Source organism: Chaetomium globosum, genomic scaffold, assembly GCF_000143365.1.
Source record: "Chaetomium globosum CBS 148.51 scaffold_4 genomic scaffold, whole genome shotgun sequence".
NCBI classification, from domain to species: Eukaryota; Fungi; Ascomycota; class Sordariomycetes; order Sordariales; family Chaetomiaceae; genus Chaetomium; species Chaetomium globosum.
The window spans coordinates 4016463-4043782 of record NT_165979.1 but is presented as its reverse complement, the minus strand read 5'-3'; the positions used below and the strand labels follow the sequence as shown (position 1 = coordinate 4043782).

The following is a 27320-nucleotide window of genomic DNA, read 5'->3' as shown; positions in this document are numbered from 1 at the left end:
GTAGGCCAAAGTGCGGGAGGTTGCGGCAAGCTGCGTCACTGCTAATAATGTTGGCTTCATCGAAAAGCCCCACTTTCGGAGTTCCTGAGCCATTCCTAAACACAATGCCGAGGCCGATATTTCGTATGTTTGAGGGTCCACCAAGTTGAGGTGGTCTGTTGCGAGGCTCGTTCGGAGGAGGTTGCGTCTTCACCAGCTTCTAAGTTGCCCCACCAGGGGTCGTGGTGGGGTCGGTCGGCGCCCAAACGGGGCTGAAGTGGTTTCTGGCTTGCATGCCACGAGCGTGCTGCTTCCTCACCGCCATAAAGTTGTTTTCGAGACAACAACACGCGACTGGCCAGAACCCTCCGCTCAACTGCGCAATTTTTCTCCCATTGACGCGTCTTTGGCGACCCAGTCGGCATCTTGCAGCGGGGGCGTGTGCATGAAGGAAGAAGGCACTCGACGCCGCCGGGTGGGACCCGAGTGCCGAGGAAAGGGGAAGAAAAGACGTCGACAACTTAGCATGTATTCGTGCCTCTCAGCCACGCCGCGATTAGCAGCAGCTTGTTTCAGATGACTCCGTGTGTTTCCGGCCAGCCATAGCGTGGGCTCAACTTTTCGTCGTAGAAGGATTGGTGAAGAGGGAAGCAGCGCACGGCTTCGATGTTCCGTCTTTTGCCCCGCTCTCCGGGCGCCCATTGGGGCAATCCCAGGGCATCATCACCCCAAACATTGGACGGACCTGCCTTCCCACATCCTGTCTTATATCACCCGTGTCCCAAAGTGAGGCATCTCGTGAAGCAAACAGTCCTAACATTGGCCTGGATGCCCCTGATGACATGAGATGCTACTTTTGGGGATTTGACTCTGGTGCACACATCTGATATCCCCCAACTCACGTTTGCTGCTCGTGCACCTTCCATTCCATCATTCCATGCTGGTAGTGAGCGCACTGATAACCACTGCCGTCAAACACTCGACCTTCTAGGTTACTTCACGCACCCAACGTTTCAACCCTGCTTTTCTACCTGCCCCGAGTTTTCTTCACTCGTTGACCCGGCCCGACCCGACCCAACTCATCAAGGCACTAGCTGAGCAAAAAGAACAAAGCCGCCTGGACAAAGACGCCCAAGCTCCCATTGAGCTTTATATTCCGGAGCCAAGCATTGTATTCCTCTACACCGGAAGATCCGTCACATCATCGCCAATTACAATCGCACACCAGCTATTATCATGTCACCGCCGGAGCCTTTCATCGTTATCACTCGGGTGCCCATCCCGGCTTCGCTTCCACCAGCCGCCGTTCTCGCATCCCTCCAAACCTACGAAGCCCTGATCAAGCCAAACCCCTACCTTGACCGATACGAACGGCGCCCTGTGGAACCGGATGAGGTGGCGAACGACCCCTTTTTCCCCAAGGACGGCCAGGAACTACAAGCCTACGTCGTCTACGACCGTGTGCCCATCATCCCGGGCGTCGGGTCCTGGGCGACTAAAGAGGTGGCCATCCCGTGCGCGTTCCAGAGATTTGAGCACGGCGTCCGGTGCTGCGCCCACGCTCAGGGCGGTGTTACGGTGCGGAGCAGCTACGAAGTCAGACGGCGAGGAGAGGTTACGGACGGCCCTGGGCTGGTCGTGGGGCCCGACAGCGGAGATTACGAGCTGGTCGATATTTCCAGCATCGAGTGTGGCGCCCTGGTGAAACCGTTTGTCAAGATGCGGTTCTCGAGTGCCCATCAGGAACTTCTGGAGCAGGTGGTGAAAAACCTCATGCAGCCGAGCGGAGAGCAAAGCGGCAATGCCTAGTCTGAGCCCGTAGGGCCTTAGTCGTGGCAGGGGGCAGGGTCTATGTGTTTGTCAGAACTTTTGTTTCTCTCACTTGTGCTGTTCCATGTATTATTCATCATGATATACCCTTCAACCACAGCCTATGCTCTCATTCAAATCTACCACTCCGAGTCTGATGGCTTGCGATCTAAATACATTTCAGGCACACCTGTTCTTCTCATCCTCTCTACCGCCGCTTATGACGACGATCCGCTCAGAGAGTATACACCAACTTGACGCCACTGACCTTCCCTGCCTTCAGCTCCTCCAACCCCACCAACACACCCTCCAAGCCCTTCCCACCGCGGTTGACATCCGTCCTAGCAGGCTTAATCTTCCCCTCGGCCAACAACCCACTCGACACCTCCCAGAACTTCTTCCCAAACTCATAATCCTCCGGAATCGCCGGGATATCCCTCCCCCCCTTTTTAATCTCCTCCCCCAGAATCGTATACCCCAGCGTCGCCCCATTATCCACCTTCTCATTCACCGCCGTGATCGCCTCATCCTCAACGCTCAGCAGCGCGCGGTAGTGGCTCGAACGGGAGCGGCTCAGCACCGCGGCGCAGATCTCCGCGGCGCCGTCAATGGCGATGCAGTCCCAGGCCAGGGTCAGCGCGTCCGGGTCGCGGCTCCACGCCTTGATGTCGTCCACGACGGTGGGCGACCGGTAGTCGAACGCCGCGTCCGCCCCCAGCGCCTTGACGTACTCGAAGTTGGATGGCGAGCACGTCGTCGCCACGCGGTACCCCGATAGCTTGGCGAACTGGATGCCGACCAGCCCCGTGGCGGTGCTGCCGCCGTAGATGAGGATCTCGGTGGGTGGGTTGCTGGGAGAGGCGGCTTCGGGGGTGCCCGGGAGGGGGAGCTGGAGGGCCTGATAGAGACCTTGACCCTTGGGAGGGGGTTAGCTGTCTGGATAGGTTTGTTGTTTCGGTTGGAGGTTTCTCAGGGGTAACTTACCACTGTGCTGATGGCGACGCCCAGCGTGGCGGCCTCCTCGTTGCTGAGATTGTCAGGGATCTTGATTTGCAAGTCGCCTTTGACGATGATGTAGTCCCCAAAAGCACCGCTGTCGAGCCGCAGCGAGTTGGCACCGTGAGCGATACCGCAGATACGGTCGCCCTTGGCAAACGGCTTGTTTACCTTCGGTCCGACCTGCTCGACGATGCCGGCGTAATCACAGCCTACACGGGCCCCCACGGCATCTGCATCTCTTTCGATGTGCTTCCAGTCGGTTGGGTTGAGAGCCACAGCCGTGGTGCGGACGAGAATGTAGTCATCCGGAAGCTCTGGGAGGGGTACCGTCTTGACCTCAGCCGTTCCGGGTTTGATGATCACCACCGCATTGATCTGCGAAGGGGGTGCCATGGCGCAATTACGGCTATGCTTTTGTTAGTGACGGGCAGGTCCGTGGAGTTGTCGTTGTTTCGTTGGCAGATGGGATCGAGGACGTGGTCGAGACTCCGGCCAGCAGTAGAGGCCAACAATGGGACAGGCACCCTCCCTTTATACCCTCCGAGGGACTATAGACCCCACTCCATGATGTCAACACTGTAGTGTACGTAGGAGATAAGGTGTGACCGGCCCGCTTTACACTGCAGGCTCAACCTAAAGCCGAAGGCGAGTACCTCGTAGGCGACTTGGCTTAACCATCCCCGCTCTCCATCACAGCGACCCGCTCGTCACGCAATACGCCACATTTGGTCGTATACGGTTATCATGTGTCCGACGAACGGATAGATTAGTAATTGAGTGTCTTGGTATAGTGTTGGGATCAACGTTGTCGAGGGATGGTCACCGAGTAACTTAGTTGCCGGTTGGTTCGTTCGGCCTGATTCGAACTTCCTCATCACTCCACAGGTAGTGCTCGCTCCCCGAAACCTTTGATGAGGGAGCTTCAATCGCCCCGAACTAAGATGGCATGGTTATATCGTCGGTTCGTACCTGAGCGGGGAGCTGACAAATGCAACCCGTGCAGTTTGAACTTGTGAAATAGGTTCCGAGCCGACGTTCCGCTCGGATACGGAGCTCTTCAGGTTCCGGCGCGCTGGCCGGGCCAGCCCATCGGACACCTGCAAGAAGATTTTCGAAGCTGGGCCGCACTTTATAACATGTGCATACATGTGTATGGCAGCCGAAAAGCGACAAGAAATGCCGAACGCTGGCTTTATTTATGTCTAACCATCGCGATCCAGTCTACAAAAGTTCGAATCCGGAGGCAGGGCCGTGATGACGGCCCTCCTAAATTGTCCAAAGCCTGTCCCCAATACGTTGACCTCCTATCTACCGTCATGAGAATAAAATACCAACCGAATCATCAATGTCATCAACAACAACCCCATCCACATCCAGACTAAAGCCACACACCTAGCAAACAGGTATAAACCAAGAGAGGTATAAAGCGTATGAACATCATACAATGGGAAGAAGATCCTCCGTATGCAAAAGTGCACCCAGGAAATCTGGTCGCTGCACGGTGCCCAAAGGCCCAAGAAGAAAGAGAAATGGGGAAGAAAAGACAAGAAAGCGGCCATCAGAAAAGAACATCAGCGCCCGCCGTAGTCACTGGCGTAGCCCATTTCGCCGAAGTTTTCTTGCATCCCACCCTGACCGAAGCCGGTGCCGGGCCCGCTGACATAACCGCCATCGTCCTCGCCGTCGTAGTCACTCGCGTCGAAGCTGCTTCTGCCACTCAGCTCGTCCTCGATGCCGCTGCCACCGCCGCCCATGTCGGCGCCCGACCAATTCATTTGCGCCAGAGCAGGATACTGCGCCAGCAACGCCTGCGGTAGCGCATAATTGCCGCTGGCGTCTATCGGGTAGCCGCCGGTGTTGGGGTCCATACCAGGCGGCATCATCATGCCCTGCGGCTGCATGACGAGACCCTGAGCCATGGCTTGCTGAGCTTGCTGTCTTTGATCCTCATCCCACTGCCTCATCCGCTCAGATATCTCCTCGTCGAGGAGCGGCTTAATGCAGATACGGCCCGCCTCAGACCGGAAATGACGGCCAAGCGCATCGGCGCGGGCAAACCTCCGGCCACAACCCCACTGCCCACCCCGTTTGAGCTCTCCCTTGCAAACGAACTTCTTTTCACCAGAGTGAAGGCCTTCGTGCCGTTTTCGGTCATGCTGCCGCGCGAATGCCTTGCCACAGACGGTGCACACGAACGGCCGCTCATCGGTATGTGTCCGAAGGTGTGAGCGTAGATTATAGGCTCGGGTGAACCGTTTCGGGCAGAGGGTACACTGGAACGTCGCCGGGTGTTTCTGCACGCGCTTTGCGCTCCCTCCGCCACCTTCCCCTTGGGCTCCGCCGTTATAATCGGGATCGACGAGACGGAGCGCCATGACATTATTCGGGACGGCCGAAGTGGATTGGCGCCTCCTGCTCGCCGCCGTACTGCCTCCGCGGTCAAGAGGGGAAAGTGAGCGGGATGTTTCGGGCCGCGCGCCGGCGGCGGCATCGGGGGAGAGACCCCCGGACGCCGAAACACTGCGGTGGGTCCCCAACAGCGCGGCGCTGCTGTTGTAAGGGTCCGTGACAGCGCGGGGTCGTTGCACCCTTTGGCGCCCTATTGAAGATGAGGTTAGTTCCACGAGTTGCCAAGACCGCGCGGAAACCGATTTACGTACCTCGCTCTGGCGGCGTAAGCGAATCTATATCAAGGCTCTTTGGTTGCTCGAAACCGCTCCGAACAGCAGTTGGCGCAAAGTCAATGTTGATGGAAGGTGGGGCAGGCATTCCCTGTTGCATCTCGGGCGTCTCCTGGAGCTGAGGGAACGCTTCCTGGGGATCGTGCATGTACGAGGATGGACCAAAGCCGTTGTTCTGGTTCGGTAGCAAGAAGCTTCCCTGCTGGCCCATATCAGGTAGCTGCTGGGGAAGTATACGAGGCGATATGGCAGGACTATGGGATGGGCTCCTTGCGCCACCGTGACTTGGGCTGTGAGTGCCAGGGTCCGAGATACTAAAGCTGCCTATCCCGTGTAACTCCTGATATAGCGCGGCGTCTTGGGGCCGTTGCATCGGGGAGTGGTGATGGTCTAGGTGTTCAAAGGTGTCTGAGCTAACGAGGTTGGGAGAGGGCGCAGCCGAGGAGACCTCCGAGTACTCGGAAGCGCTGCGCCTGTGTCCTTGAAACTGAGGCCCCGCGTGAGTCCAGTCCAGCTGCCCCGGCAGGAGTGCCGCCTCGGGGCCGAGAGAAACATTCCTAGAGTGCCTCCCAGGCGGGGAGGAAAACTGATGCTGGTTGAAGCGGGGGGAATGATTCGCGGAGCCCGGCTGCTGCGGGTCGGGGTTGAGGAGGTGAGGGGGGGTCGGTGTATGGTTTGCCTGAGCCATCATGTTGGGTTCTGGAACGGAAAGCTGTTGCTGACCGTCGTTGCTAAAAAGTGGGGTGTTGAACTGTGGCTCGCCCGCGGTAGGCGGGAAAATGGTAAAGTCGCCGTCACCGAAGGTCGGCGCGAGGAGGCCGGGTTGCTGCTGCTGTTGAGACTGTGACGGGAAACTTCCGGGGCTGGGTGGGCCGAAGGGGGAAGTCTCGGCCTTGACTTGACCGCTAAAGTCTTGAGTCAAGTCGAACGTCGTTACGGCAGAGGGGTTCGTGAGGCCTGGCTGAGAGAAGGACTGCGGGGCAGGTTGCTGGTTGCTCATGAAGCTGCCGGCATTCGCGTCATATGTCGAGAAGTCGGGCTGGGTCACGGCAAACTGTTGGAGAGCTGGGTCGACGAGGTTGACGCCGAGACCGATGGACGAGGCTGCTTCTTCGTTCGGATTAGGGAAAGGAGCAGGCGACGGCGAGTGGGCATTCCTTATACCCCCACCGGTAGACGTCGCCGAGAGCGAACGCCCGCGGGCATGGGAATGCTGTTGGTCCATGGGTCGGTACCGGACCGTTGCGATTAGGTCCTGCGTGGTACGAAGGTACGTGATTGTTGCTGTCTTTAGCAGCAAGGCGAGGCAGACTGGTGGACAAGGTGCGATCAGCCTTCCGGTGGCAGTGGCAGTGCTGTGAGGCTGTGCTGCGACGACGACGCGCCTGGGATTCCGGCTGTTACAAGCGTGCAGATGCTTCGCTGGCAGCTCATTCCCTGTCGAAAATACGATGGTTGGATCGTCCGAATAGGGCTGCGAACGTCGAACTGTGCGCGGCCGTGGGAGAGGCGGTGGTTCGCAATCTGACGTTTCGTAGCCGCCGTCTCTTTCTCCTCTCCTGAATGAGGATGGAGACACCAAGCTTGGAGGGGCCGGGTGTGCGGGCCCCACTCAGTGAGCGGCAGGCGCCAAGCCGAGTGGGGCACCGGCAGCGAATCGTTCTCGGCTAGCCTCAAGCAGTCTCACAGCTTCCTTAAACGGAACTCTTCAAGCCCTTCGGTTCTCCTAATTGTGCTGGTCGCCGGAAGGGGTCAAACTCTCCACCAACCTCACACCTTGTTTGCTGCGACTGTGCTAGCGCGCCGTCTATATTTGACAAGCGCTCTGCTATGAGGCTTTGACCGAGATAATCCTCGCCTCTGGTCTTCCTACACTACAGGGTTCGCCTGCTGTGTTTGAGTACCCTGTGTCTCACAACGTTCCCTTGAACCAGGTATGAGCGACGCGCCCTTTTGTCAGTGCGCTTTGTTGGGCATCGACATTGTCAAATGCCTGGCCTGCTTCCAAGCAGCCTCTGACCGAGTATCGCTGGGGCCACAAGCTGAGTCGAGGCGGAGCGTCAACTGCGGGCATTCAAACAAGGGCTGTTCTCGGTGCAGAAGGGCAGATGCGCCCTGAAGCCGCTATCGAAGGCAACAAGATTGACGTCCGACTTGCTTCTAAGTCAAGGAGCACGGCGATGAAGGTGTGTCATATCCGCTCTGAAGAGAGCGAAAAACACGGCATAATTGATGAGTGAGACATGAAATTGGAATGCTAAAACAAGGCAATGGAATGGAGATGACGGAACCCGCACTGTCAACGGCTGTCTTCCCGGAGAGGCATACGCTGGCGAGACTGGTCTTACACAGTCCTGATCAACAAGCCGGGCCCACAGCGTCAGAAATCCTACTGATCGCCTTCATCTAAGAACGCCCGGTTGATTCCATTGTCGATTGCCCGACTCTTGTGCGACAATGCCCTGACAGTGGGTATTTTACCTGCATCATGCCCAACGAACGCGCCCAAACGGTGAGACAGCAATTGGACTTGCTGCAGCCCTACTGCACGTCTGAGTTAATTTCTTGGCATCGAGTTCGGTGCGTGCCTGACTGGACGGGCCTGGTAGGTCCATGCGATAACTGCATGGAAGGTTTCGTTTTGGTGATCGATAACTAACGATTCGGCACTCAGCAGAGTCAGTGCGGGGACCATTTTGACCAGGACAGACGTCTGAGGAGAGGTTCGCTGAATCCAGCGTTATATTGCATGCTTGCTAGGCATCTAGCAAGTCTTGTTTTCTTACGCCCGTACCTTACTTTTACAGAGAGAAGAGGGTATATCGTCTATCTAGCCCCAACGCCATCAACCAGTCCGCTCTAAACCATGAACGCCCAAGCAAACCCAAGTGTATCCGAAAGTAAATGTTACCATCCAGCTTCCCCCCCCTCCAGAGAGCGACTTCAGCCAATAACATCACGTCGCTCGTACCCGGCCGGCTTCAAGGCTGCCTTGGGTTTGTGCTTTTCTTCGCCGACTCGGTACTCGGAAACAAAGGGGTTCGGATCCTCTTTCTGCTTCAGATTGCTCAATGTATGGTTGACTCCACGGTGGACGGCTTCGTCGGCCCTGATGTAAAGAATGAGGTCCTTCATCGTCCGCTTCCCCTCGGGCATGCGCCAGTAGGTGATCGCGATCTCCGGGATCTGAAAGGCTGGGTCGGACCACTTTGGTAGGTCACCTTGTTCGATCTCGCGGAGCAAGCGAGTATAAGTGTGCACCGCTTCCTCCTCCAGATAGCCCACAAACCGGTGGGTGATCTTTGGCGAGACCAGGTAGCTCAGAAACATGGCGTTGAAGAAGACGCCCTGTGCCCCGAGGATCATCGTCTTCATGAACCACCCAACTTCAGCCATCTTCATCAGGGTCATCAAGTGCATTCTCTCGTTGAATGATTCCTCCAAGAGGGTCTCGATCCAACCGTTATCTCTCTTGAGGCGGCGAAGAGAGTGGAGGTGGCGCAACATGCCCCCAACCATTCCGGGGACGCCCGCAATTGATTCTAGAAAGATGACTCTCACGAGCTAGTAAATGAAAGTTAGCACATTTCCCTTCAAACAGGCTGCTATCACCTCAATGGCCTAAAGAGGACAAGGCGTGGGCTGGGGGTGGCTTTCGAGGTGAAGGACTGCAACTGGCCACGCTTGTGAGCACATTTGACCCTTAACCACCCCCTCAAGCCGCATCAGGCACAAACATGGATAATAGTGTGGTTTCGTACCCATTGGGCCTCTGTCAACGGCTTCTCTGCCGCTACAGCGGTGGTCGGGTTCTTCATATCGACCTGCTGCTCCCGTCCGATACCCGTGGCAATATCAGTCGCCCACCTGTGCTTGTCGTTAGCGAGACTTCCTTGCTTGTTTAGAGCTCGCAACACCTACCGGGCCAAGCGGACTAGCTTCCACGCAACCCAATCGCCCACAGTCTCGGGCGACCTGTGACCAGGCACGACTGCTAACATCTCCTCCTCGGTGTAGCCTGGGTGTTCCCATGCTGGCGGTGTCTTGCGTATGAACGGCGTGTCCTTGGCGGGGAAGACATCTCGGAGCTGGTTCACACTTGTCGTCGAGAAGCTTCGTTTGCCGGAAGGAGTGGGCTGGAGAGAAATCCGGGACTGGCGAGTGATTGCAGCAAGACGAACCGTGGCAGGATAGCCAAGCCCCACAGCATGGGCTTGATAGAAGAAGGGTGCCACGGCGCGGCTTAGCTGCGCTGCTTGTTTGGGCGAGCAGATCTTCTTGCTTGCCTCAAAGGAGATCATTGGGATGAGTGTGAACAAAGTAACTAGTTACGTATGTGGGTACAGTTGTGTGGTGTTTAGCGAGTTATGGTGTGTGGTTTGATATCAACGTAAAATCAGGCGTCTCTAGGAATGTGCCTGGGGTCTTTTTATATCAAGCTGTTGGAAACTTCCTAGAATGAGCCACACAAAAGGAACCGAGATCAGCAATCGGGCAAGACAGGCATTCGAAAATCTTAAGGCCCGGGTTCGGCCGGTCTCGTCCGGTCTAACAACAAAACCTGACAAGCAGAAACTGCCATTCTCCAGTCATTCCCGTGCCTCCGGGGCTTAGCCAAGGGTGAGAAAAACGAGATCCTGAATAACAAGGACTTTCGACCTGTTGGAGGGGCGGAAGTTCATTCGTGTCTGGGCCAGCTGGGTGCTTGGCATTGAGTTGCGTCGGAATCTTTCGGGCGTGACTCAGCAGCCCTTGCACACCTCCGTTTTGTTCCGCAGAGTCATTGTGCTCTCTCCAACAGCTTCCATGGTTTGATTCTGGACATTTATTCGTAGATAGTCAAGGACACAAGATCTTCCCTAACAAGTAAGCAATGGAAGCAACGCCTCGATGAGGCGAGCAACGCCGCAAATCCTGGTGCGTAAAGAAATACTTTACAGGCCGTAGTTTGCCGATTCAGCGCGATGTTCGATCCCTCAAACTCCATTCGTAGCCAAGCGGAGGTCCACTCGGAGGGTGGACGATGGCGATTGCCGCTTCTGTGGTGACCCAGTCCAGCCAGTTGTGCCAGTTTGCGACTCTCTGACTCACTTGCACCACCCTGGCGGGTGTGCCCAGTGCATGCGAGATGAAACACGGGCGCCAGTGTTTGCCATCCTCCTGCGCCGCCCCCAAACCAGGGTCAATGTTTGCAACACCATGAAGTCTCGCCTGGGTCGGTCGGTGTGGCCCCTGCGCATCTGAGCTATGGATGATCTCGAACCGGGCACCCCACCGTCGATGTCTGATCAGAATCGACGTTGTCTCAATGTATTCGACTGATTGACTTCCTATTTAGCCCCTTAACTGTGTAAGCAACCATTTATTCACCTATCTCCTCCTAGCTGGTTCCGGGGCTTTGCCTGCAACTGGGATCGACAACTTTTCTTCCCTTGCCGTAACGTAATCCATCACCTTCTGGGACACACCACCTTGTGGGACAGCTTTCTGCCCCACACCCCACCACGTCGACTTCGGACGCACTCCACTACGCCATTGTGCCCGGCAAAATGCCAAAGCCTCTACAGCACGAAGATAGAATCCAATTAGCACTCGAGGCCTTACGTTCAGGCCAAATCAAAATCATTCGCAACGCTGCGGATGCGTTTGGTGTACCGAAGTCCACTCTCCACAGACGCGTCAAGGGGGGCGGTACGCGTCAAGAAGCTCAAGTCAAGAACCGAAAGCTACGCCCAACTGAAGAAGCAGCCTTGATTCAATGGATCGAGTCATTGGACGACCGTGGGATGTCGCCGACGATCGGTTACATCCGACAGATGGCTGACCTTCTTCTCCGCGAGCGTGGAGGCTTCACTCTACTCGACGCGTCTCTTACATCCACCCCGGTCCCGGCAATGACTGTTGGTGAGAACTGGGTCCAGCGGCTTCTTCATCGGCATCCCCATCTGGAGACGAAGTATTCTAGAAAGTACGACTATCAACGGGCCTTAGGCGAGGATCCAGAGAAGATTTCAGCGTGGTTTGCACGAGTGCAAAGGACCATCAACGAATACGGTGTTCTTGACAGCGACATCTACAACTTTGACGAAATTGGTTTCCAGATGGGTGTTGCAAGCACGTCTAAAGTGGTCACTCGATCTGACCGACGGAATCGACCTGTTGTTATCCAGCCGGGAAATCGAGAGTGGACAACTGTCATTGAGTGCATCAACGCGACAGGTTGGAGTGTTGATCCAATGATCATCTTCGAAGGAAAAGTCCACATCTCGTCATGGTACGACAGCTCAGCACTGCCAAAGACGTGGCGGATTGGAGTCAGCGATAACGGCTGGACAACCGATGAGCTTACCTTTGCGTGGCTTCGAGAAGTCTTCGAGCCACAGACGCGAAACCGGACTGTTGATCGATATCGGCTTCTCATTCTCGATGGTCATGGAAGCCATTCGACGCCTGCATTCGACAAATTCTGTACTGAGCATCGGATCCTTACAGAGTGTATGCCTTCGCACTCGTCGCACTACCTCCAGCCCCTTGACGTTAGCTGTTTCGCTGTGCTTAAGCGGACGTACGGCGACCTTGTCAAAGCGAAGATAGCACTCGGGGTTCATCACATTGACAAACCGCGATTCCTCGAACTGTTTCTCGAAGCTCGGAAAAAGACATTCAATACAAAGAACATCGCAAGCGGCTTTAGAGCTGCAGGGCTCTTGCCTTTCGATCCAACTCAGGTTCTTTGTCGGCTACAAACCAGGATACGGACACTGAGTCCCCCTCCTACCCCTATCCAACCGCCAAGTCTGCCTCTCAAAACGCCAGGAAACATCGTCGAACTTGACTCTCTCCAAAGGAAACACCAGAGAGAGATAAGCCCAACAGATCAGGCGCTTCAGAAAATCATCAAGGGCTGCCAGATGGCGATGCACAATGCTACTCTTTTGCAGGAAGAGAACTCGCGACTTCGAGCTGAAAATGGTCGACAAAAGAGAAAGCGGGCACGCCGAGCTTTCATTCAAACAGGAGGGACTATGACGATTGGAGAAGGGATGACACACATCGAGGCCTCCCAGAATGCTCGTCAGAAGGGTCAAGGAAGCCAGGAAGCTCGTCGAGAGGTCGAAGAAGGAGAGGTGGGGCCATCGGACACGACTGCGCCAAAGGCACGAAAGCGTGCGCAGCCGAAGTGCAGTGTTTGTGGCTCAATCGAGCACAACGCCAGAAAATGCCCTTGTAAATAAGGGCTCGAATTATGTAGAATGCATTCCGAATAGACTCTCTTTTGTGTTGTGAGGTGCGTCCGAAGTCGACATGGTGGGGTGTGGGGCAGAAAAGTGTCCCACAAGGTGGTGTGTCCCAGAAGGTGATAGATTACGTTATAGTCAGCGGTTTTCTTCCTTTCATCCAAAGTCCCTTGCCCAGGTCCTTCTTGGGCGTAAAACACACAGGCATGGCCGTCCAGGGCTGACAACAGGCACCATGGCCTAGAAAAGGCGGCTTATTACTGCGAGAGTTATGCTGAAGTAATAATTCTTCTTGTCGATCTCGCCTTCTTTCCTTGGTCGTAAGACGAATCCCCCGGGCGGGCGGGGTCGTCACTGTTGTTGCGAGCGTGCAGGCAAACCCACTGGGCTGGTTTGAGCTGTTTCAGGGTGAGGGGCTTGCGACGGTGGTGGGGTGCTTGGTGATGGGGTCACGCAGACCTTCGTGCTGCATCGGATCCCCCATTGGCCTTGCAGTCCTAACCAAAGAATCGATTCTTCATGTGTCCCGACCTTATCAGGTCATCCCTTGATCCCCAACATGCAGCCCACCAAACAAAACGAGCAACCCCGCAGTTCGAGATGGTTGTCTGAGCGCGCGCGGGGGGATGAGGCGTTGCAAGAGGTATATAGGATCTGCAACGGTTGCTATCTATTGGGGGTTATGAACCGCTCCTGCATGCACATCACCAAGGGTGCTGTCGTCATATTGCGAGCCGCTTGTGCTTATCATCCTCCTATAAGGGCATCTCCCGATGGACATGCCCCGATCTTGCAGGCCTGTTTCTGCCGCCTCCGCTTCCAGCACCTCTTCGCATCTCTTCGCACCCCAGCGTTTCATCTTCGTCCTTTAACACCACTCGCATCCCCCCAATCTCTGAGCTGTTGAATCTTCAGCTCAATGAGGGAATGCTTGAAGATTCAAACCCACAGCGGCGGTATTGCAACCCATGCAGTTGCGGCTGGTTCGGCATTTCGCTTGCAAGTGCTTAGTTGATTTTGGACCGAGCCTGGACCTGTGCCATGGCGAGCTCTCGGCACGTGGGTGCCATCACCGAGCTCAATCTGAGCACCTGTCAATCGAACACCCTTGTTGACAGGATCAATGCCGTACCTGGCCTGAAAACAAGTGCTGGTAAGCTTTAGTGTTTTATTTTCTCTTCCTTTTTTTGCCCTTTCTTTCACCAACCTCCACCATCTACATGTGAGCTTTGAACTCCGAAGAGGTGGTGGTCTTGTTTTAAAACCCGAGAACTGTATTGAACAGGCACCACCAGAGGGTTGTGGGGGGGCAATATAAACGCAAACAACCCACCGTTACATCAAGTTACATCGAGCGAGCTTAAACTTTAGAGCTTGTGTTGACATCTCTCGGCCAGCATTTTTAACCTTCCTCCGCGCCAACCTCGTCCTCCTGGACTCCACAATGTCCAACGTTTCGACGCCCACTCTTGGGCCGTACACACCGCAAACCCTCCCGCCCGTCTCGCCGTCCCCCCTCGGGACCAACCCCGCACAAGCAGCTCTCAACGACAACATCCCCCCGCTCTCCCTCGAACTCCTAACCTCCCGCGAGGACAAAGCGGCCGCCCTCAAGCTAGTAGCCGACAGCATCGCCCAGCAGCGCCAGCTCGCCGCCTTCCACCTCGTGTTCCACCCGCTGCCGCTCGCGGCCCTCCTCGCCGTGCTGGCGGGTATCTACCGCTATGCCTGGACGCAGAACTCGCAGCACGACCTCGGCACCACCCTCATGCTGGCCAGCGGCGCCATCATGACCTACCTCACGGCCATCCGCTTCGTCACCTCGGGCTACCTGCGCGCCGCCGAGGCGCTGTCCTGGGACTTCCTCACGGCCGGGCGCGACGGCGACGAGGAGGACCTAGTCTTCGGCACGCGGTACGGGCCCGACGTCGTCGGCGCGCTGGTCCTCCGGCTGGAGCGGCCGTCGCCCTCGTCGGACGGGAACAACGGCGGCGGCGGCGGGGGCGGCGGTGGCCGGCGAAAGGCGCACAGCAGGCAGAACAGCTTCAAGCTCAAGGGCGGGCGGGGCGTGATCCGCGCCTGGACGACCAGGCTGCGGTACCGGGGCAAGGGCCTGGGCGGGGACCTGCTCCGCGAGGCGGTGCGTGTGGCACGAGAGCGGTGCGGCAAGGATGCCGAGGTGGGATTTGTGAAGGAGCATGCCAACAGCATCATGGTGCTGCCGGAGATGTTTAACAGCCCGTTTAGGAAGGGGGAGATGCGGGCCGCGCGCGCGCTAGAGAGGGTGATCGGAGAGCGGGACGGGCGGAGGAGGTAGGGAGCGCTTGGGGCTTGTTTGGAGAAGGGTTCGAGCACTTTTGGATATCGACGAGGGTTCCCTTGGCATGCGACAGCATATGGAAGCGATTGGCTTTTTCCTAGTTTGGCTTGGTATGGATAGCACGGCGTTGGTTTGGCGATGGATTGGGGGGCGATACTCTGGGGGGCGGATCTTCAACCGGTTCTCCTTTAAGATACCACATAGACATTCGCTCAATGATACCTTGGTTTTGCTGCTGTTTCATCACCTGCCACCGGATCAGAAGCTCACCTTGCGAAACAGAATTTAAACCCGCACTTTGACACAGGATCTCAGTTAGTTATTACCGAGCTTTCGTCACAACACCACCCAGCATTCCGTCCGCTGATTGGGATCCGTCCTGGATAAACCAGCTCGCGACATTATGCCGTATATATCTCCATCCCGTCCGTACTCCGGCCGTAGAAAAAGAAAACAAACAGCTAGGCTTATCATTTCCCCAAGATTCCCGATCCCAAATCCCAATAGAAACAGAGAAAACGGCTGACAGCCATAACTAGTTGAAGCACTGAGAGAGAAGGAAAAGGCCGGATTTTGTGGTTAGTCGCGAGAATCTTTCTGAACGGCCACTGAGTTCTTTTTAGCGCTGTAAGTGTCGGGATCAAACCCGTAAATAGGCCGGCCAATGCGGCGGAGGGCAAAGATGACCTGAAGTCCAGTCAGTTATGGTCAGGAGTCTGCCCATTGCTTTGCTTCACTCACGTCGTTAACCGTCACCGTTTTCGCGTTACGGTACTCCGTATAAGTGACGACGTCGCGTATAACCTATTGATGCATTAGTACTCCGGTACTAAGGATACAGGAAGACCTGAGGAGAGCCGCTGAAGCATACCGTCGCAAGGAAGATTTTCAGTGCATGGCGCGCTTCATCGTAGATAGTGGCTGAGATACGCTTGACGCCACCGCGCCGAGCCATGCGACTGTTATCGTTAGCGATCATGCTTTTTATCCAAAACACCTTGTGACGTTGAAGTAAATAATAACAAGAATTTCAGAAGAACAATACCAGCGCTGAACCCCATCCAAGGAACAAAGAGGGAAACGAAGAAGTGGAATAATGTCAATAATAAAATAATAAAAGACAATGATATGCTATCTCAAGTCGATCGGGTCCCAAACCCCCCAAATATGTGCGTGAAATCTCAAGATGTTTGCAATAGACTCGATAGGATAGCGATGCCGGCCCACTTCCTGCCTCCATAGCTGCCAGAGACTTACCGAATCGCGGGCTTGGTGATCCCGCGGATGCAATCCTTGATGATTTTCCTGTGACACGAAAAGCCAGGTTAGCAGGTTGGTTTTACGATGAGCTGAATGCGGTAGAAGGTTTGTACAACATACCGGTGGCGCTTTGCGCCTGTCTTCATGACGGTCTTCCCGGCGACGCTTCGCTTCAGCCCACTCGGGCCTCCGCGCTGCGGGACGGTTGGCGGCATTTTTTTAGTCGATTCCGAGCAAGTAAGGTACTCTGTGCTCGTGAATGGAACTCGGGTGTTGAGTCGAATGTAAGTTCTCTGGAAAAACAAACCGGGAAGGTGTCGCGCGCCCTTGTATGCAAAGTGGGGCTTGCAGTGGTTGGTTGGCCTCAGAACTCCCAACGGCACCTTCCAGTTTTCTTATTCTGAGCGTTTCCGGCTTGTTTCGCTTTTTAGCTCAGTTAATTACATTGAGCGACGACAAAGAAGTTCTATAATCGAAGAATAAAAATGAAAATGGGATTGTGCTACTCGTATGCGAGGGGGTGGTAGAGGAATATACGTGATTCGTACGTTTTCGAACATTGGCAATTATATTAGTGCAGCTGTTGAGTCCCTTGAGTTACTAGGGATTTTATTATTACGTATTCAACAGACCATCTCTCGCGCTTAGGCCATCCCCATGCCCTCGGTTCAGCTTCTGTGCAACGTGTATTAACCACACAACGAATGTCCAGTCTCTAACGGTCCCATCCCAACGCCAGTCCTGGCACTTGTTTGCCAGACATTGTACCCAAAGCCCTGCTACCCGACTAGGGTAGATGTCTATTCAGAAATAAAGGTTGCTTCACTGAACACGAAGCCTTCCTCGGAAAATTCCTCGTCCCCAATCTTGAGCTTTAGCGACAGCTTCGTCTTTTGTGGCGAGTACTATGCGATGTTAGGCAGGGGATCAATGAGTTTTCCAGGGACGACTAACCTGGTAGATGTACGGCTTCGTGCCTGCGGCTCCGGCCACGATTTTCTTTACGAAACCAGGAACCTCGGCCATGACATCTATCCTGTCGAGTTTCTCTTCAAGGCCGCCTTCGATAAAGGCCTCCACAGGCTTGCCATCCTTGGTTGTCCCCGCCCATGTGTACTTGATGGTCGTCGGCTCTGGCCAGTCGTTCTCACTGTCACTCTTGGTTTGAATGTGGGTGACGTTGCTCTTGCAACCGCCAACGATGATCTCCCCATCCTTGGCAATGACACCCACATTTACCACGGTCGAAGCATACGACGGCGGGGTGGTAAACTGCATTAGGATGGCTGAGTACTTTGGGCCCTGGAAATTGCAAAAGTTCCATTTGGCCGCGGCATGGTGAGGCTTCATGCCCTGGAGCGCATAGGAGAAGAACGCCTTGCCCTTGAAGTCGATGGGGCCCTCCTTGGTCGTGACCGTTCCCTCAGCAGTGCACCTCGGCCAAAAGATGTGGCGCATAGACCCCCAAGGGTTGGACAGGTCGGTGCCAAAAAGCGTGTTGCCGGTCTTTCCCGCCTTGAAACCTGGGGCCGTCCGCTTGACGGTTAGGTTCACAATGGCCTTGTCGTCGTTCATCGACTTGATTGTATATGTTGTTCCGTCTTCCGAGAGCTCTACAGCGCAATCATCGGCGTAGAAACCGGTCCGGTCTTCGCTGAAGTCGTGGTTGCTCAACTGCGTCGTGGACCAGAGGTGGGGTTTCGACCCGTCGAGGCTGAAGACTTTGCAGTTGAACTGGCAGGTAGTGCGGATGCCGCTTGAAAGGTCAGCGCATGGAGCCTGAGCGGGCAGCACGGGAAACGTACGCCACGTTGCTATAAATGACCTGGGCAAAAGCGAGCTGCCCACTGTCGGACATGAAGTAGAAGGTCTGGGTTTCGACGCTGGTGGACTCCATTGCCTGCCATTTTAGGTCGTCCCTGGTGAGCTCTGAGTAAGGCGTTGTCTCGGCCTCCTCAGCGACCGACTTGATGGCAGAGGCGCCATAGATGGGCTCCTGCGTGCCGGCGACGTTGGCCAGCCTGTAGGAATGCCAGGTTAGACGACGACAACGAAGGTGGGGTTCACGACGTCTGTATTCTTACTGCTGCTGCGCCCACTTGAACATGATGTCGGTTTCGTAGGATCGGTGTTGAGGGATCAAGAGGCCGTCGTCAAAAAGGGACAGAGAGGGAGCCACTAGGTTTTTCAGTGAACGTGAGGGTTGTTTTAGATAAGACTTGGGGAGAGCCATTCACCGCTGTCGAGGGACCCCTCGAAAACGCTGCCCGAAGGCGGGAGGAGCTTGCCGCTAACAAACCCCTGTCCCATTTGGACGTCACCAGGCTGTCAACCAGCGCACGGACATTTTGTTTGACCCCGACTTTGCCGAGACGGATACTTGTGGCTGATTTCGCGGCACTTGGCCAACTGTGGCTGGTGCCGGCCATTCTCGCAAAGCTCCGAAATTTTTGGGAGCTTCCCGGTGGAGGTAGACCGACAGCGACCCAGACACGACCTGATTCAAGCCCCTGTGGCGGATCCCGATTTCTTTTCACTCTTTACGCGGCCAATTTCCGAAACCTGCGCCTACGGTTGACAAGATGTCGAAGGCACGGTCCGTTGCTGATCAGGTGGTCAAGATCATCGTCGGCGCCGGCCAAGCAAGCCCGAGTCCACCCGTCGGTCCGGCGCTGGGTAGCAAGGGTATCAAGTCAATGGACTTCTGCAAGGTTAGAAAGACACCATAGGGGGAGGGTATGTTTCTAGTTGGCTGATGCGTCTTTGCAGGAGTTCAATGCTAGAACGCAGCACTTGATCGCCGGCACCCCAATGCCTGTCCGGGTTACGGTTAGGGGAGACAGGACATTCCATTTCGAGGTTCGGACACCGCAGACATCATGGCTTCTGCTCAACGCGGCCGAGGCGCCGACGGGCAAGAAGGGCAAGAGGAAAGGGGCGAGCAACCCAGGGAAGGAAATCGTGGGGACCCTCAGCCTCAAGCACATCTACGAAATCGCAAAGATCAAGCAGTCCGAGCTCCGACTCTCCGGTCTGTCCCTTGAAGGTATCTGCCGGTCTATCATTTACCAGTCGAAATCCATTGGAATTGCGGTCATCCCATGAAGGTCCGGTGGCATACAAGACTGGGATGGAGCACAGGGCGTTACGGTTGTTTCTAGAGCGGTTTTGGCGAGGCGCATTTTCCGGTGATGCGAGCATGCTGGGAGGGGACAACGCTCCTCTTATCTCTGTACATTAAATCTGTACCATATTGGTCTATGGATCGGAGGGCACATAAGGGCACACTGAAGTGTTGAGCCGTTGCTGGCGTGTTACACGGGACCTGCTTCCCGCGATAGATTCTGCTGTCACTAGCCCAGTCAGGCCGGAATCATGCACCGTATCACATGAAACATGTCTTGCGCGTGGCTTTGCGGTGGAGGGACCGAAAAGGTCCTCTCAGTCCTCCACCCGGCCGGCGCAAGAACGGCAGTGTGGACCGGGTCTTGGGTGCCATCCGTCACGGCGGGCGGGGCTTGGCGAATTGATTGCGTGGTCCGGTCGACCCGGCTTTTCTGGGTATGCCGAAGGCCGAACCTGCACCGCAGATGCAGCCGAATCACAGATGCATCTTTATCAGTCGTCGCCTCGAGTTGCACGTGCACGCCTGGCTCGTTTTGAAAGCGAGTTTCCCGATGTCGGGCCACCAATCTCATCAACGGGTTGATGGAATAAATGGATGGAACCCACTGAGATTCCGCCTTCAGCCTTCCGGGATCCTCGGAGACAACACGGCTGGGCCCCTCCGAAGAACCCCTCTTTTGGCTCAAACGCGTATCAATGCCGTCAAACTGCGTCCGATGCCTGAGGTCTTGCCGCGAGTCATTGTGTGATTGTGATTTAAGACAATACCGCAGGAAAAGCCTGCCAGCCAGGGGACCCGGAAATAACCGTCTCCAGGAACCCCAGTGCTGACGAAGGCCGGACCCGGCCTGGGTCTCCCACAGCGGCCCTTCACGGTACCCGCGCCTCCCGCAGATTTCAGCCAACATTCGGCCCGCCAACGCCCTGCATGATGTACCTGCCAAGTAGCTAAGCCCCACCACGTCGGAGCGGCTTCGTTTGCACGCTGCCCAAGGTGCAGCCGTCATCTTTCAGACCAGGTGCTGTTTTTTTTTTCTTGCTGTTTGCATTCTACACGATCCGTACGTGCGCCCGTCACCGCTTTACCTTCGCGAAGGCACCATCGATTACGGCTTCGTTCGAGCCCCTGGTGGTCAAGATGGCGACGAATCCCCAAGATTGGGAGCTCCGAACAAAGGGTAAGAAAAAGCGCTACCCCTCGCCGGTCGCAGACAGAAAGAAGTCTGGCGCCAACCGCCACCGGACCCGTTTGACTGAAGCGATCGCAAACCTTGCTGCTAATGCTAACTACCAAATTCAGACTCTGCCGGGGTCGCAACAGATGACCAAAACAACCAACAATCACAAGTCCGGTTCAAATCTACCATTGAAGAGATTGCGCCCGATAATGCCACTTCAACAAGTCTACCACTGGCCAACGGTAACCCTCTTGGGAACCCCGGCCAGGTGACTTCTGAGGACATCCGCCAGCTTTCCGACCGGTTGAGGACCTGCCCGCTTCAGGAGCGCAGAATGAACATATTTTCATACGAACCGGTTTCGTTACCGCCTTCAAGGGTACGTATTTCACCACGCAACGTCCGCAATCGGCCCTTTCGTCAGCGGTGATGACGGTGGGCATCTTGGTTTGCTGTGTCTCGGGTGGTTGGTCGCATTGGGATTGCATTTGGCTTGTCCTTTGTTCTTTTTTGAAGCCGGCGACCCGTTTCAGCTGCGCCGACCACATTCGATCCCGCCAATGATATCCAACTGACAATTGTTTCTAGACCATTTCTCGTGATGAAGAGTCCCGGGAACCGAGCCGGCAACCAACTCGAAGCTCGACTGCCCATGGCTCGCCGCGCCTGGGCGCTAGCCGACGAAGCGCGGATATTCACTCGCCACCTCTTACACCAGCTGGGACAGACACCACCGAAGGTGGGTTAAAACGAGAGCCTGTTGGCGACCGCGAGCGGCTAGGTCGGGCACCTGATGTCATCACCCCTCAAGACTCGACCCATGAGCCGCTGTCGGCCGGTTCATCTCGATTGGCGGTTCCGCACCACATGTCGGCGGACCGTGAACGAACCTCGCGGAGACCCGCGACTTCCGACGGTAGAGAAAGCACACAAGCAACGCTCGGCAGCCACCGGAGAGGTTTATTTTCGGTTGGCGCTGGAAGCGGTTCGAACTCGCCTGCCAGCTCGGTGCCGCCGTCACGCGATAGTAGTCCCTCGCGAGCGGCAGCCGCCTCGCTGTTTTATTCTCGCCAAGCCCCACCACCGGGAGACTCGGATGATCCATACGCTGCGAGTAAGCGGCAAGCACAGAAGGGTATTGATTCACGCTTCATATTCTCCCGGAAGAAGAAACCAGGTGCTTCACCCAGCTCGTCGACCCTTAGTCTGCCGAGGGCGTTGGGCGAGAAACGGCAATCGGACGAAAGTCTTGTCCATAGTAGGAACAGCTCGATGGCCGATCTAAAACGCTTCTTCAAACTAGGCCCCAGCAACAAGGCGAAACGGACGGCATCGCCAGCATCGTCCATTCGGTCCGGCGGCAAGACACCACCGAGTTCCAAATCAGCGCAGATTCCCTTCGGAGACGACCATGGCCTCTCTGCCAAATATGGAAAGCTTGGGAGAGTGCTGGGCGCCGGGGCGGGTGGTTCGGTGAGGCTGATGAAGCGTCCTGAAGACGGTGTCGTCTTTGCCGTTAAGGAGTTCCGGCCGCGGCACTCGTATGAAACAGAGCGCGAGTACGTGAAGAAACTGACGGCCGAGTACTGCATGGGCTCTTCGCTGCATCATGGGAACATCATCGAAACGCTCGATATCGTTCAGGAGAAGGGCAAGTGGTACGAGGTGATGGAGTACGCCCCGTTCGATCTCTTTGCCATCGTCATGACAGGCAAAATGTCCCGGGAGGAAGTCAGCTGCTGTTTCTTGCAGATTCTCAGCGGTGTCACGTACCTCCACAGCATGGGTTTGGCGCACCGCGATCTCAAACTCGACAATGTGGTTGTCAGCGAACACGGTATTATGAAGATTATTGATTTCGGGAGTGCCCATGTGTTTAAATACCCGTTTGAAACCAGTATCGTACCTGCAACTGGTGAGTTGGTCACTCGAAGCGTCGGCGGAAAAGCGGAACTGACAGTAACACAGGCATCGTTGGCTCCGATCCGTACCTCGCACCCGAAGTGTACGACGAAAAGAAATACGACCCACAAGCGGTCGATATCTGGTCGTTAGCGATCATCTACTGTTGCATGACCCTTAGACGGTTCCCGTGGAAGCTCCCCAGGTTGTCCGACAACTCGTTCAAGCTCTTCGCCGCGGACCCGACGCCCGGCCACGACCCTAAGAAGCTCCTCCTCCCGCCTGCGAGTTCTACCTCAGCGTTAAACGACATCCCGGCTCGCGACTTTGACCCGCAAGCCCTTCGTAACGACGCTAACAAGGCAGTGAATCGCGAGGAGTCGAGCAAGGTTGAGCGGCCTTTAACTACGGCATCGGCTGCCGGCAACGAAGGCAGCTCGCAGAACCCGTCCGGGGAAAAGAAGGAGGTAATCCGGGGCCCGTGGCGCATCCTCCGTCTGCTCCCTCGGGAGAGCAGGCACATCATCGGGCGGATGCTGGAGCTGGATCCCAAGAAGCGAGCCACCATGGCCGACATATTGGACGACCCGTGGGTGGCGGACACGGTCATATGCCGACAGGAGGGCGGGCATGTGGTGAATGCTGACGACCACAAGCATGTGTTGGAGCCGCCTGCGACGCCTGCCAAGTCTTAGGGAAAACTTAGAGGCGGTGCAGGAGGGCGAATCAACGGAGAGAAGCCGATGGTCGGTATCAGGGTCGTTATTATGCTTGTTATTATACCCTGCAGGATATGGCAGCTTGGGGATAGTGGGCGGTCCTCATTTGATGATTTTGTCTAGAGCGTTGGCATCTATGGTGGGATTAGGCGTGAGTTCTGGGCAGGCGCATATAGATTGGGATCCTCCGTCGGGGCATGCAGAGGTTGCCGTAATATTTTGGGGGCAGTTTAGCATAGTTTTGGGAATGGCATCTTGGGGTAGCGAGATACAATGGATATTGAGGATTGGCGTCGTTAGAGAATGACAGTAAAGCAAGAGAATTGAGTTAATTCCTCGCGATATCCCGCCTTCCGTCGACCGAAGCTAGCGTATAAGTGTTTTGGAAAACAGCTATGTCCGTAAGCTACATAAGACGAGTAGCGTCTTATTGTGAATAGGAACTGCACTCATGTCTCCATTGTTGCCCGGGCATCAACCCCTCTATTTTTGCCCCTGAATTTCGCACGTTGCCAGGACGCCCCGAATCGTCGTTTGCAACAAGGCATTCCACCAAGAGGTAGCGTGATGATTTTCTTGTTTCGAACCTAGTTAGCCATCACCCCTCTAAGATGGCTCTCTAAAGTCTCTCATCCCATAACTCTCTCCCCTCTTACGACCTATCACAACGGTTCGGTTTGTGGTGTCGCTGATGGGCGGCTGAGGTGGTTGTCCGGCGTTCCAATCCAACACGGCTTTGTTCAACCAATCACACTCCCTAAAACACCACGGCTGTGGGGGAAAAGCACTCCGAGAGCCAATTGGCGCCGGGCGTCCGGGACCCAGTAAAAATTTGGCGATATTCTAGATGTTCCTGGAAGCTCTTCGGATCGTGATCCGCTTTCTTACCGATTGAAAACGGAGCTTCCTCACCTGCCCGCATACTCTCCCGATTTTTCTCTCGCCAGACTCATCACTTCCTCGAACCAACGCAATACATTCAGCTGTACCCCTCAGTCAACGCCCAACTCTTTCACAATGGTGAGTGGACCCCTCCCCGCTACTCGATGACGCTGCCAGGAGCTCTCGCGGGAGCTCTCGGTTCGACAGTGCAGAGTGTCCGAAACCCATTTAATGCCGCGAGAACCCGCCTCCATCCAACCGACCACAGAGACACTGACTGACCTTCATCCGTCGCAGGCCACCTCGCTCCGCAGCATTAAGGCGCTCGTCCCGCTCCTCGACCGCGTGCTCGTGCAGCGTGTCAAGGCCGAGGCTAAGACCGCCAGCGGCATCTTCCTTCCCGAGTCGAGCGTCAAAGAACTCAACGAGGCTAAGGTGCTCGCCGTCGGCCCCGGCGCCCTCGACCGTGACGGCAAGCGCGTCCCCATGGGCGTCAACGCCGGCGACAAGGTTCTCATTCCTCAGGTATGCATGCGGATACAGCGGATATTCTCAGGAAGATACGGCGGTTGCGGCAAGGGCGCTAACACGGCGTGCAGTACGGCGGCTCGCCCGTCAAGGTTGGCGAGGAGGAGTACCACCTCTTCCGGGACAGCGAGTAAGTCTTTCTACACCGTACCGTTGTACGAGGAGCAGCCCGGGACTAACACGACCCCTCACAGGATTCTGGCCAAGATCAACGAGTAAAAAGAAATGAACCGAAAATAGATACCCACGAAGCGACGAATGTGTACCATATAATGTATCAAATCCACCAAACATGTACGACATCTCACCGGGCGGATAGTCGCCAGCTGCATTCAACGGCGTAATATTGGTGACCCTGGCAGTTTCGCAGATATCGACCAGGCGGTCCGGGTGCATCTCCTTGGGTTGGCTTGGTGCCAGACTAACGCAATAAAACCCTCTCCACTCCTCCATTCCTTCATCTGGTTACCTGGTTCTGTTGAGTCGCGTGGGCGCGGTAGTTCTGCTCGACCATCGCGCCAATGTCTCTCGCTAGCACAGTCTTAGTCGTGGGCTGTCCCATTGTGATCTGGATCGTGCGAGGCTGGGTAAATAGTGAGTGGTTCGGGGCCCAATGCGCCTTTTGAATGTCTTTGCGAAGGGCTTCGATCCCAACAAGTCGGTTTTACTCACTGCCCGTTTTGCTTTGCTTTGCTTTGCTTTGTTAAGAAACATGAAGCTTGGCAGTTGGCCGCCTTGAGCAATATCAAAACATGACGAACTCACCAGCGGTACCATGATAACGGCAATCGGGTTCATGTCCGTATTTTTCAAATTTCAGTATCTGAGCTAATGATAGCCATGCCGTGCCACTAAAGTTATTACCTGTCAGATGTCTTGCATAACACCTCTCGGCAATTGGCAGCAAATTGTTTCGTTTCAAACAAAATCAGTTGTTGACAAACGCCGAAGCCCCTGACTCGCTCTCTAACCGCCGCCCTCACGTTGCGCGCGCAAGTGTGAGGCGGTAAGCGGCAAACCACCCGAGACTCGGTGCGGTCGATGATGATCCACCTGCATAGCACCCCTGAGTCCATCTCCTCGAGTTGCAGAGTCGGGTCCGGCCGGGCCAAAGGGGGAGGTCGCGCCGACCGATGTCAAGCCCCCTTTGTGATATGTTACACGCAGCGAACGGCAAATTCCTCTATCTCAAACCGCAACATGCAGGGCAAACTGGGCGGGTGCTGTCGTCTGTTACTTCCTGGGCCACTCAGACATACCGATTTTTCTGGGTGAGATCTGGGGAATGCGGCACAGATGATGAAAGTCGGCGCAACCCCTGGCAGGGTGTGTCGCCAGGGGGAAGTATGGAGTTGGAAACATACTTTATTTTTGCGACTGATCAGTTTTGTTTCCTCTTGTAAATTGGCTTGTTTCGGTTTGGGACTTCAATCAAGGAGTGCCTATTTGGCTGTTTGCTCTCCAAGTGAGAATCTCCGCCCCTTTCATTACCTCCCTTCTGTTTCTATTCCGGCTGCTTGGAACCGGCCTCCTGTATCCAGGCCGCCTTTTACGACTGACTGCTCTTCTCATATAAGAGACCGGAGGCAATGTTCAGTCTGAACTCTATTTGCCCTGGCTGACCTCGGCTTGCAGGGCTCCACACGACCTCTCTTCCAGTTTCATCAGCTTTAAATTCTAGCCACTCCTTGGGATCCCTTCGTGGAACGCCCCCTTCGGATACCCATTCCTTCGCTTTCGTTTGCCTCGAAAAGAAAACGTAAAATCTTCCCTGGCGGAAGGTTATTCCTTCGTTTAAACCGACAGGGACATTTTATTGCTTTCTTCCTTTTTTCAAGGGCTGGCCGGTGCGATCTGTGATCCACGATGCACTCCCCTTTTCTTTTCGCGCTCGGTCTGGCAACCAGTTTCGCCCCCTTTTCAGCAGCGCATACTGCATTCACCACGCTTTTTATCAACGATGTAAACCAGGGTGATGGCACCTGCATCCGTATGGCGAAGGAGGGCAATCTTGCCACCCACCCTCTTGCAGGCGGGCTCGACTCTGAAGACATGGCTTGTGGTAAGTCACGGGCCCTTTCCTACCATGTTCTTCTCACGATCTAACACGAATTTCTAGGACGGGATGGGCAAAACGCCGTGGCGTTCTCGTGCCCGGCCCCGGCCGGCGCCAAGCTGACCCTCGAGTTTCGCGAGTGGGCCGACGCCGCGCAGCCCGGGTCCATCGACCCGTCCCATGTCGGGCCCATGGCCATCTACCTCAAACAAGTTTCCGACATGCAATCCGACTCGGCCGCCGGAAAAGGTTGGTTCAAGATCTGGGACGAGGGCTTCGACACCAAAGCGGGCAAGTGGGCGACGGAGAAGCTCATCGCCAACAACGGCCTGCTCAGCATCAACCTACCATCCGGCCTGCCCACAGGCTCCTACCTCGCGCGGCACGAGATCATCACCCTGCAAAACGTCACCAACGACAAGACCGACGCCCAGTTCTACGTCGGCTGCGCCCAGCTCGCCATCGAGGGCCCCTCGGACTCCTCCATCCCCTCGGACAAAACCGTCCCCATCCCCGGCCACATCAGCGGCCCGAACGACCCAGGCCTGACCTTCAACGTCTACACGGCCGACGCATCCACCTACCCCGTCGTCGGCTCGCCATCTTCTTCTCCACCTCACCCAGCAGCAGCAAAACCCGACGC

General features: G+C 55.7%; 12 protein-coding genes across 12 annotated transcripts in view; 7 read left to right on the top strand and 5 right to left on the bottom strand.

Moving 5' to 3' along the window:
- Positions 1 to 1215: 1215 nt before the first annotated feature.
- On the top strand, positions 1216 to 1788 carry CHGG_05035 (uncharacterized protein; the record flags this gene model as incomplete). The annotated part of the gene is made up of 1 exon (XM_001224248.1): positions 1216 to 1788. One exon carries the CDS (start codon positions 1216 to 1218, stop codon positions 1786 to 1788), a length of 573 nt encoding a protein of 190 aa, XP_001224249.1.
- Positions 1789 to 2023: 235 nt separating this feature from the next.
- On the bottom strand, positions 2024 to 3180 carry CHGG_05034 (uncharacterized protein; the record flags this gene model as incomplete). The annotated part of the gene is made up of 2 exons (XM_001224247.1): positions 2024 to 2704; positions 2773 to 3180. The coding sequence occupies 2 exons, from the start codon at positions 3178 to 3180 to the stop codon at positions 2024 to 2026; spliced, it is 1089 nt and encodes a 362-aa protein (XP_001224248.1).
- Positions 3181 to 4358: 1178 nt separating this feature from the next.
- On the bottom strand, positions 4359 to 8163 carry CHGG_05033 (uncharacterized protein; the record flags this gene model as incomplete). The annotated part of the gene is made up of 5 exons (XM_001224246.1): positions 4359 to 5386; positions 5448 to 6865; positions 6919 to 7140; positions 7385 to 7510; positions 8129 to 8163. The coding sequence occupies 5 exons, from the start codon at positions 8161 to 8163 to the stop codon at positions 4359 to 4361; spliced, it is 2829 nt and encodes a 942-aa protein (XP_001224247.1).
- Positions 8164 to 8411: 248 nt separating this feature from the next.
- CHGG_05032 (uncharacterized protein) lies at positions 8412 to 9769 on the bottom strand (the record flags this gene model as incomplete). The annotated part of the gene is made up of 3 exons (XM_001224245.1): positions 8412 to 9032; positions 9230 to 9335; positions 9390 to 9769. The coding sequence occupies 3 exons, from the start codon at positions 9767 to 9769 to the stop codon at positions 8412 to 8414; spliced, it is 1107 nt and encodes a 368-aa protein (XP_001224246.1).
- A 1248-nt stretch (positions 9770 to 11017) lies between these two features.
- On the top strand, positions 11018 to 12703 carry CHGG_05031 (uncharacterized protein; the record flags this gene model as incomplete). The annotated part of the gene is made up of 1 exon (XM_001224244.1): positions 11018 to 12703. One exon carries the CDS (start codon positions 11018 to 11020, stop codon positions 12701 to 12703), a length of 1686 nt encoding a protein of 561 aa, XP_001224245.1.
- Positions 12704 to 14150: 1447 nt separating this feature from the next.
- Positions 14151 to 15023, top strand: CHGG_05030 (uncharacterized protein; the record flags this gene model as incomplete). Its single annotated transcript, XM_001224243.1, has 1 exon — positions 14151 to 15023. One exon carries the CDS (start codon positions 14151 to 14153, stop codon positions 15021 to 15023), a length of 873 nt encoding a protein of 290 aa, XP_001224244.1.
- Positions 15024 to 15605: 582 nt separating this feature from the next.
- Positions 15606 to 16501, bottom strand: CHGG_05029 (uncharacterized protein; the record flags this gene model as incomplete). The annotated part of the gene is made up of 5 exons (XM_001224242.1): positions 15606 to 15713; positions 15768 to 15830; positions 15898 to 15985; positions 16284 to 16331; positions 16407 to 16501. The coding sequence occupies 5 exons, from the start codon at positions 16499 to 16501 to the stop codon at positions 15606 to 15608; spliced, it is 402 nt and encodes a 133-aa protein (XP_001224243.1).
- Positions 16502 to 17086: 585 nt separating this feature from the next.
- On the bottom strand, positions 17087 to 18393 carry CHGG_05028 (uncharacterized protein; the record flags this gene model as incomplete). The annotated part of the gene is made up of 4 exons (XM_001224241.1): positions 17087 to 17191; positions 17241 to 18042; positions 18092 to 18307; positions 18371 to 18393. 4 exons carry the CDS (start codon positions 18391 to 18393, stop codon positions 17087 to 17089), a joined length of 1146 nt encoding a protein of 381 aa, XP_001224242.1.
- A 475-nt stretch (positions 18394 to 18868) lies between these two features.
- Positions 18869 to 19391, top strand: CHGG_05027 (mitochondrial 54S ribosomal protein YmL19; the record flags this gene model as incomplete). The annotated part of the gene is made up of 2 exons (XM_001224240.1): positions 18869 to 18997; positions 19056 to 19391. 2 exons carry the CDS (start codon positions 18869 to 18871, stop codon positions 19389 to 19391), a joined length of 465 nt encoding a protein of 154 aa, XP_001224241.1.
- Positions 19392 to 20550: 1159 nt separating this feature from the next.
- Positions 20551 to 23187, top strand: CHGG_05026 (uncharacterized protein; the record flags this gene model as incomplete). The annotated part of the gene is made up of 4 exons (XM_001224239.1): positions 20551 to 20590; positions 20713 to 20969; positions 21179 to 22505; positions 22559 to 23187. The coding sequence occupies 4 exons, from the start codon at positions 20551 to 20553 to the stop codon at positions 23185 to 23187; spliced, it is 2253 nt and encodes a 750-aa protein (XP_001224240.1).
- Positions 23188 to 24228: 1041 nt separating this feature from the next.
- Positions 24229 to 24840, top strand: CHGG_05025 (uncharacterized protein; the record flags this gene model as incomplete). The annotated part of the gene is made up of 4 exons (XM_001224238.1): positions 24229 to 24231; positions 24391 to 24618; positions 24693 to 24751; positions 24816 to 24840. 4 exons carry the CDS (start codon positions 24229 to 24231, stop codon positions 24838 to 24840), a joined length of 315 nt encoding a protein of 104 aa, XP_001224239.1.
- Positions 24841 to 26487: 1647 nt separating this feature from the next.
- The window catches only part of CHGG_05024 (uncharacterized protein), a gene marked incomplete at both ends in the record, with an annotated part of 1207 nt that continues 374 nt past the window's right edge, over positions 26488 to 27320 (top strand). Inside the window, 2 exons of the mRNA XM_001224237.1 lie at positions 26488 to 26683; positions 26741 to 27264. Of these exons, the coding sequence (XP_001224238.1) occupies positions 26488 to 26683; positions 26741 to 27264 (720 nt within the window). The remainder of the gene's footprint in view (positions 26684 to 26740; positions 27265 to 27320) is intronic.